This window comes from Tiliqua scincoides, chromosome 5 (genome assembly GCF_035046505.1).
Source record: "Tiliqua scincoides isolate rTilSci1 chromosome 5, rTilSci1.hap2, whole genome shotgun sequence".
Lineage (NCBI taxonomy): Eukaryota > Metazoa > Chordata > Lepidosauria > Squamata > Scincidae > Tiliqua > Tiliqua scincoides.
The window spans coordinates 19,993,871-20,003,809 of record NC_089825.1 but is presented as its reverse complement, the minus strand read 5'-3'; the positions used below and the strand labels follow the sequence as shown (position 1 = coordinate 20,003,809).

At 43.8% G+C, this 9,939-nt stretch overlaps 1 protein-coding gene across 11 annotated transcripts in view; it reads left to right on the top strand.

Moving 5' to 3' along the window:
* The first annotated feature begins 3,586 nt into the window (after positions 1-3,586).
* KIAA1217 (KIAA1217 ortholog) overlaps positions 3,587-9,939 on the top strand; it is a 252,662-nt gene continuing 246,309 nt past the window's right edge. For all 11 annotated transcript variants that reach the window (XM_066629018.1, XM_066629011.1, XM_066629019.1 and 8 more), the window contains exon 1: positions 3,587-3,661. In XM_066629018.1, the coding sequence (XP_066485115.1) occupies positions 3,592-3,661 (70 nt within the window). In that variant the 5' untranslated portion in view covers positions 3,587-3,591. The remainder of the gene's footprint in view (positions 3,662-9,939) is intronic.

Genomic DNA, 9,939 nt, shown 5'->3' with positions numbered 1-9,939 from the left:
TTGCATGCAGAAGGTCTCAGGCATCCCCAGGTAGGGCTGGGATTGACCCTCTCTGTAATACTGGAGAATCACTGCCAGCCAGTGTAGACAGTACTGAGCTAGAGGTGGGCCTATACTGTAGTCTGTTTCACTATAAGACAGTTGTGCATGTTTTTGAGCCAGGATGGTGTGGTCTAGCGGTCTCCAATGTGGAGACTGCTGCATGCTGGTAAAGGCATCCCCAGTGTGGCTGGAGCTTACCATTCTGCCTGGGGGCCTCCCATTCACACTGGAGTTTGCCCTCAACCTTCACGCTGGCTTGCTGCTTCCAGTGGTCTGTCGCCCCAGCAGGCTTTCTGGACATGCATGGTTGGCCGATATGAAGGGCAGGGAAATCTGTGGCACGAAAGAGAGGAACCCGGGTGGAACAGTGAGCTCCATCCATGCCGGGGATACTGTTCACCAGGGGAAAGGATTGCGGCGGGTCTCAGATCCGGCCCAGAGGCCAGGTGGTTTGGGAGTTGGACTTGGAAGATCCAGGTTCAAATCCCTGCTCAGCCTCAAAGCTTCCTGGGTGATATTGGACCAATCACTAATTCTTGGCCTCACCTACCTCACAGGATTGTTGTGAGAACGGAAGGAGGGAAGGAACCATGCACACCATCCTGAGCTCCTTGGAGGAAGCGTGGTACGAAATGTGAAAAGTGTGTGTGTGTGTGTGTGTGTTTTAAACGAGGCCAGCTGCATCTCACTATTTTTCAAGGTGAATAAGGAGCTGTCTTTGCCTCTGTAATACATATGTCCTGGCTCTCCAAAAAAAGTGACGTATAGGGATACCCCACTAACTGATTTCTAGTTGGAATAAGAATGTTCTCAGTTCATAATCCTTGGGTATATTCTGAGGAGAGTTCTTGAACCATGAAATTCAACCTCTCCCATTCTCAGAAAGAACATAAATCGAGATTAATGCAAATTTATGGGCCAATGTTATGCCCATGCAGTCTGCATTAATTAGACTACCTGTTTAAAAGTCTGGGGATGCTATTGACACATGTGCAGATATTATTTGAACCTCTCACTCTTGATTAAACTGTGGCTGATTGCTGAAGGCATCAACAAGCAGGACATACACGACAGAAAAGGGAACATTGTGCTGCCTTCCCAAATACTACAGTTTCCAAGCAAATAGTGCAGTTCATTTTGGAAAGGAAACATGCTTGGGGGGAGAATATGAACAGATACAAATTTCTTGGAAATAGCCAATATTTTTAATGTGTGTCCCCTGATCATACTTCAAATGGTTGACCCAATTCTGAATTGAGCGAGGGGAGGCTTGCCAGAATAGGTGGGGATCACTTTTCTTTCAAAGTGAAAGAGGCATGGTTGGCAGCAATATATGATGAAGAGGCATATACTCTTATGCCAGTTGCCTGTAGATAGTCCTATGCTGGAAAATTATTCCAGTGTTTTTGTTTATCTTCTTAGGTTGCAACCCACAAGTCAATGGCAATGCTCCCATTGATTTTAAAGTTTCTGGATTGCACCGTCCACCATCTAAACCACTTCTTTCCCGAGCTAGTGGTCCAGCAAGCTTGCCAAATCTGTAGCTGTAAAGTATCCATTTACGTATTTTAGTCTATTTAAGTTTCCAGTTCTATCTCAGCCTAGTTAATTTTCTTCTTACTTGGCATGGTTTAGTGCCTTTTAAAATATATATATATATATATATATATATATATATATATATATATATATATATATATATATATATATATATATATATATATATATATATATATCTCACAAAGGCTGCAATTATAAATCTTAATAATTCTGCTTCATGTTGCCAGATGCTCATTCCTTAAGAACTTGGAAACAAGAAGACGTTCCAGAGGTGGATTTGCTTCTTTCAATAGCTTTGAAATGGTGGACGGATGCACCTGTGGAAGGTCTGCTTGATGTACAACTATTAAAAGCGCCGAGTCCTGTATAGCTGGGGAAATGGCAGCCCTTGCTTCCTACAACATTGAAAGTATTCAATTAAGAATGAATCTTGTGAAGTTTGCATCATGCTTTGACTTTAAAGATGTGCATCGTAAGACACAAAGAACACTTCTGGGAAGTGTTCTCTTACTTGGTGATGTGCCAGTCTCTGCTCCTTCCACTCCCTGCATGGGGAAAGGGAAATGGAACAGAAGAGGACATGTGGAAGAGAGTGGTGGGCTCGCTCACCCCTGTTCTTCTAATGCCTCCCCTCTTTTTGTCTCATCAAGGGGGTGGGAGTGGCAGCAGCAGAGAAGAGTCAGTGCTTGAAGGTGCTCCCTGATCTGGTGCCTGAAGCAGCTGCCTCAGTTGTTCTCATGGATGGGCCAGCATCTTCTTCTTCTTCTTCTTCTTCTTCTTCTTCTTCTTCTTCTTCTTCTCCTCCTCCTCCTCCTCCTCCTCCTCCTCATTATTATTATTATTATTATTATTATTATTATTATTATTATTATTATTATTATTATTATTATACACTGTTTTTAACAGAATAGTTCACAAAGCAATTTACACAGAAATCAATCAATCAATGGTTCCCTGTCCCCAAAGCGTCACAATTTAAAAACATACAGAGGAGACACCAGCAGCAGCCACTGGAAAAGATGCCGTGCTGGGGTGGACAGTTGCTCTCCCCCTTGCTAAATATAAGAGGAACACCACTTTAAAAGATGTCTCATTGCCCAGTTAGCAGGGCTTAAAGTGTATACAGTAGAAGCCTATAAAACTTTGTGGAGTGTTTATTCTAATTGTTCAAAAGCAGAGCATGCTCTGCACAAACTTTCTGTTCCCTTTCTATCCCTGCTGTAGGCATCTGGTGCAAAGCCTCCATGGATCCAGTACATATTTCACACTGTAATTTGACATGTCAGCCTGCAGCTGGGCTGCCAACCTTCTCCTAGCCCTTGTGCCCTGTGTCTTTAAGAGCAGCTTGAGCTGCTTAACAGGCAGTGCTGCTTATTTCCACGCAGTGAAAAATTTCATGTGCTAATTTCTGTACAGCTGGCTGTCACTTAGGGCACAGGAGGAGACTGGGCCAGAATTTTTTTGGTCAGTTGGCAACCCTAACCTCTAAAAGGTCTTAAAAAGTAAAATGAGCTCATTATTAACAGGCAATATTATTGAGGGATGCTGTATTTATTTTCCATATGTAAGGATTTCAAAATCTGGGTTCCAACATAAGGCCTTTAATCATATCAGCATTGTGACTTGAAGGAAGAGCAGATCTGTTATCCTAGAGCAATGGAAAAGAACTAGGTTGGAGTCTCTCTCCCAGACAAATCCATCACCTGTTGGGGGCCTCACCGAAGGAGGCTCAGGGGGCTATACCAGCAACAGCCGCAGGAGCAACAGCCGCTTCTAAAAGTCCTGCCCACAAGTCTGCTGAAAACCATGCCTGTTTCAGAGAGGCTCCCTGCCCTCCTGGAATGCAGCTCACTTTTGAAAGGAACTTTGTGCTGTTAACAGTGGAGGATAGATTTTCTCCTGCAGGCAGTTTTTCTGGTAGTTTCCTAAGTGGCAACTTTTTCACTTTTTGAATCGCAAGCCCTGTGCAGTTGAAAGTAGGCAGGGACAATGGAGGACACTGAAAGCCAGAAATCTGAGCCGCTGCTGGCTTGTCCCAGAGACAGCAGACAGATGAAGGGTAAGTAACTGAATCACTCCTAGATGGAGTTACATTCAACATGTTCCTCATTGCTGCTTTTTATATCCTAGTGACAGATTATATGGAGCAGAGACTTTATTTATTATGCTGGGACTGACTGTTTTGTCTCTTTCTGATATCTGACTTTCTTTTGGGAAATAGTCTTTTTTTTCTTTCTGGAAAAGTCAAGAGCGCAAGGATTTTTGATGCAAACTTTTAATGAGACACAACGCAATCCATGACAAGTGTGGGTACTATATCCCCACAGGGAAGGGAAGTCATGGTTTTAAAATATAATGCGCTGCCAAAACTGTCCGGAGATAAGCTCCTTCCTTATTTAGTGCATGGGCTTGAGTTGAGTTAATATGAAACTATGAATGTTGAGTTCATATTTTAAAACCCAGAGACTTGCAGCTCAGAGTTTACTGTACTCCATGTGAAACCCATGTGTTTGTCTTGGGATGCTGCCAAAAATTATGAACACAGACTTCATGTAAGGTCAGGTTTTGTGTCCAGTATACCAGTTTTGCTCTGTTTTTGTTTGAAATACATTCCAAACTTTATAAAAGATATAGGATTATATTTAGAGCAAACATTATAGATAGAACACGTGCTTAATCTAAATGTATCGCTGTATGTCATTGAGAATCCATCTAGTTCTCCAGAATTTCTAGAATTCTAGTGACTGGAGCATTGATGAGCTCCCATGCCTGTTATACTGTATTTCTCAAGCAGATTTTGCAAAAACTTGTAAATTCTTTTGTCTGTAAAGAATGAATGTTTGGCAGTATGTGGACAGTTGAAAATAAGGGAGGGGTTGTAGCTCAGTGATAAAGTGCATGCTTTGTGCACAACAGTCTCCAGTTCAGTCCCGGACATCTCCAGGTAGGACTGGAGACTTCTGCCTGAAATCCTGGACTGTGGCTGCCGGTCAGTGTTTGACAGTCCTGAGTCAGATGGGCCAATGGTCTGATTCTGAATCGGAGCTGAACAAGGCAACTGCTTATGTTCAGTGTATTAGCCTCAGTTTTTAAAATACTGTTTTGGAGTGGGGCAGAAGAGCATCAAAACTGGCATCAGTGGGGTGGGGGAGTGGGGTGGAGTGGGGGAGAAGAGCATCAAAACTTAGCTGGATTGAATTCCTGATTAATGCCTGCAGATAGCTTAAATGAACAGATTAACTAAACTGTCATTCAGGGTGAGCCCCAGGAATGGCAGGGCCCAATGTGGAGCATTTGTGTGGGTGCCCCACCATCCCTGCAGATCCCTCACTCACCATGCAGTGAAGTGAGCTGAGCACAGCACCCAGAAATATTTGGCAGAGGCTCCACTTGGTGCGTCGGCCTCCTGACCAACGAGACCCCAGCTGTAGCAGTGAGCTGTCCGCTTGCTGTCCTATTCTAGCCCCCCCCCCCCAAGCGATGGGACCCAATTTGGTCAAATTAGCTGAATTGGCTTAAGGCCGGCCCTACTTTCAGTAGGCAAGGAACCATCGCTCTTGGCATACAATCAGTGATGCATGTGTTGGCATTGTGGACATGTGATAAATACATTATGTTTTATGTAAGTCCCCCTGAACTGTTCTGGCAATCGGTTTTCATGATACTGAGGGCAGGGGAAGCAGGAAGCATGGCAAAGTCTATCTATACAGTGTATCTCAAACTGTGGGTTGGGTCCCACTAGGTGGATCGGAGACCAATTTCAGGTGGGTCCCCATTCATTTCAATATTTTATTTTTGTTATTTTAGACTTGATGCTACCATGGCATGTGGCTGCATTTGAGGAAATGTTACATACTGGTACTTTTAACAAGCTACTATGTATATTCTTTTAACAATGATAGTAAATGGGACTTACTCCTGTGTAAGTGTGGGTAGGATTGCAGCCCAAAATTGTTAAAAATGTTCCTGCTTGATGATGTCACTTCCAGTGATGACATCACTTCTGGTGGGTCCTGACAGATTCTTTCTGAAAAGTGGGTCCTGGTACTAAATGTGTGAGAACCACTGATCAAGGGGCAGCAAGAGCAAACTCTACTAGTTGCTGGACCAGAGAGCAAGACTAACCCAAAAACTGAGCCTTTATAGGGCTCAGGAAGTACTACCTGACCCCTTACATTTATATCAATATAAATGTGATTCTGGGTACTGTTGGTCTTCCTGTACTTTTTCTATTAGCCAGAGCTAATGGTGGTGCCCCAAGAAAAATTCTTTCCTGGCCATTCCTTAGATACGGGATGTCAAACATAAGGCCTGGGGGCCAGATGCAGCTCGCGGAAGCTTTTTATCTTGCCCTCAGGCTGTCATCTGCTGAGCAGTGTTGTGATGTTACTGCTGAAAGGGCAGCCCACATGAAAATTGGGTTCCCTCATATCTTGAAATATGATCAAGATTTGTGCATTTTCTCTTCTGTTGTTTGCAGCTAATGAGTTCCTAAGTAAGAAAAAAGTGCTTATTTTTGAATATGACCTGTTTAATGACATTAATTCCTGCCTAATGACATCACTTCCGGCTCTCAGCAGGCATCATGAATGCTATTCGGCCCTCAGTATGAAACAAGTTTGACACCCCTGCCTTAGATGGTTAGTTCAGGCCCTCTGAGGGCTGGAGTCCAACCAAATGTACCTAGCAAACCAGTGAGTGAATTCTACCCCTATAATGTTTCTATTATAGATATTCACCTAGACTCTTGTTGATGCCTCAGGTCACTGAGTCATTTGGTGTGAACACGATGCCCTGTGTGAACTCATGTATAAAACGTCACCCTTTCCACAGCCCAGGTCTGGAAAATTTAGGTAGACAAGACGAAAAGTTCTAGCAATCTTGCTGCTGTTCCTTTCCACTTAATTACTTTTTTTTAAAATACATTTTCTAAGAAAAAGACTGCTATTTACTGTGTGAGTTAGAGAGGGTATCTTGCTCTAAAGAAAAAAAAATAATGTGATTGCATTGCAGACATATTCACAGCATCCACGTCATTTCATGAATGTGTCAGAAACGAACACATTCATTGAGCCTGGGAATGAGCTAAACATGATCATATTGCATGTCAAACAGCCAAGTACTACAAGGGCAAACACATCCCTGAAGACTATATCAGAAACTAAATAGGCTTGTATATTGCTGCTAACCTGTGATATAGAAGCATTGCCTTCAGGTCAGGCAGAGCAGTTTTTTTGAGAAACAGGAAAAGAGTTGAATTTTTTTCCTGGTCTCTACCTGTACTATATATGATTAATATGCCTATTGGGATTGCATCAAGGCCGACAATCCCCTTGGTCAGGCTAAACTTCTTACCCTCAGTACCAGTGATACCACCCAGTGCTCCATCAAGAAGTGGATGGAGGGAGCTGGGGGGAAGGGGTAGGATTCCCAGTTACTTGCTGATGGCGCTGAGGCAGATGAGTGATCAGGTGGTTGGAATTGTGATTTTTGTTTTTGTGGGCTAGTATGATTTTTGAAATTGCAAGGCTGTACAATAACTAGCTTAGGAAACTAGCAGAAAATTGTCTGTATGTCGGAGGAGCCCCACAGAGGCCAGGCGGCCTACAGGGAGGCAAGTAAGAAATTTTTACACTCTTCTGGGCTCACACACACACACCCCCAGCATGCATTGCACAGTCATCAGTGATGTTTCATGCCATGAGCTTGTGAGATTTTGGTTTGGGCTCTAACGCAGCTTTGGGCACTGTGTCTACTGAAAGTTGTCTGCACATGTGCAGAGTCTCATTCAGCATTCTGAACTGGAAAAGAAATTCAGCAGGAAACAGCACTTGATTTGTAAAACTACCAAGCATTACAAACTGGACGAAATTTGTATACTGAGCATGACAGTTATGAACTTTAGTAGCATCAATCATCATTAATGTTCAAGCTACTCCCACTCTTAAGCATGAAGTCTCTAGCCTTTTTCTTTTTCTTTTTTTTTAATAGATGAAAGCTGGAATGCTTGCAATTCTATTGTGCAGGCAGGCTGGAGCCCTGACCTGTCCATTAGTGCTGTAGCCATGATGCAACAGCATGGGGCTTTCTTCAGTGGTGAAACGTTCCTGTCCAGGAGAATTAGCAGTTGCTGTGAACATGCAGTTCTGTTTGTGACATATTAGATCATCAGGGCCTCAAGGAAGTGCCCACAATCAGTTTGTTGACACAGTGTGCTGTTTGCTTTGTGATCCCTAAACGAGGAGATGAGGATGTGGCCTGATACATGAATGGCTGCACTGTGAGGTCCCAGCTAGGTCTTTTTTGAATGGTCACCATAAGTTCAACAAACGAAGAGGAAAAATTGCCTACATTTAGGATGCACCACTTTAGAACATCCGGCCTAAGCCTTTTCTGTGGTGATTCACTGATCCATTATCCAACTTAAAGCTCAGCTGCTCTCAGGAATATTTCAGAGTGAGAGAGCCTGTGTGTCCCTTATCTTCACAATGCCTACCACTAAGTGCTTTGTGGTAGAATTTTCCCTTTGTATGTTCAGGCAGGATTATCCTAAAATTATTGCAAGTGGATGTTTTTGTAATTATGTGACGTGGAAAAAATACTGCATTCTCCAACAGCCCTCAGCATGTGTGGGCAGCTGCTATACACTAACCCCCTAACAATTCTGTGTAAAGTGCTCAGGAATGCTGACTGGCTTTTAAAGTCTTTAGCAGATCCAAATCTCCTTGTGTTCCCCTCCCTCCAACTCTTTTCTTTGAGCCTACTGAAAAACAGCACACCTAGTGTCAGAATGAATCATAGAACTATACTGATAAGTGAGAGAAGAAGTGGTAGTGGTTAATAGGAAGAGACTTGTGAGTTGAAAAATGCTGTAGAAATGATAATACACTAAAAATACACTGATGTCAGAGCTGGGAGTCTCTTGGTGAACCAGCACGTGATAATTTTAAAAAATTAAGCAAACCTGCTTGGATCCATCCAAAGGCACCTTGAGTTCTATGTACAAGAGCAGACAGTGAGATGCTTCTGGATGTTCATCATAAGTGGGGCACAGAGTTGATGACTATTCTTTGGCTTGTTCCAAGCATCTGGTACTGAAAGGTATGCTGCTCCTAACCATGCAGCTTCAACTCAGCATCATGGTGAATATATCCCCGAATTCCTCTTCTCCATGACATTTTTTTTCTGGTTTTTTTCAATGGCTGATGAGGAACTGAACCTAGGTTTCCCCCCCCCCATTCACACCCATTGCCCTGGTCAATTAATGCCACATTTGCTCTTGTGACAAAGTCATTGCACACCCTGGACCTAAATCAGTGAGTTTCTTCACCGTTGCAGAGATTAGAAGACATCGCTACGGTATGTTTATTTGGAAAGTCAAATATACTACATACACCATCCCAGCACTACATTCAGGTTTTCAACTGCACACCTGTCTGTACTGGAAACATCGGGGTACCTGCTGGCGCAACATAGGCTATGCAAACTGGACAGCAAGCCTCCCGCTATCTGTGCAAGTGGGTCCCGGGAAGGAAAGGAACACTCTTCTGGCTATACACTGTATTAGTGTAGCTTGCAATGTAGGAAACTGCTCTGCTGATGTAGACAGTGATGTAAATATTGACTAGAAAAGTCAAGGAGCGTACAAATGGCCAAATATGGGAAAAGTAACAGACAGTGTTTCACAGGGGGCTGCAGCTGTTTGATTTATAATAATAGCAGCACATATAGGCAGCTCATATAAAAGAAACATTATATCGCTTGGAAGACTAACAGCCTAATCCCGTTTGGGTAGCGTGCTGATGGATCACTGATGCCAGCACAGTGAGTGCTAAGCCCCACCGGGCGATGCCATACCAGAGCAGCCCTTCCCAGAACCTTGACAGCATCCATGGAAACCCTGGCACACTCCATCAAACCATGGAGTGATGTCCTGGCATTGTTTCATCTTTTGTGCAATGTCCAAGAAGCCAATCACTGCACCCACCCATCCCAATGCCAGTGACCAGAGAAGCACTGCTAGGGTGGACCAAGTAGGGTGCAGGGGCAGGTACAGACCAATGAGCAGCCATTGCCGGGGGACATCCCCCCGCTAGCCACTAGTAATGAGCAACACAGCTACAGACACCACCACCAACCATTGGGAAATGCCCCAAGGACATAATGAACACATGCACTCACACACTTGCTACACGACACCAGGATGCTGCTGTACCCCCACCACCCAGAGGAGCTGCCACGGTATCAGAAGCAAAGCGGCAAAAGCAAAGCACTGCTAGGAATCCCCACAACCAGGGTTCAAGTCCCCTGATACCACTCAAACACATTCATCCAAGG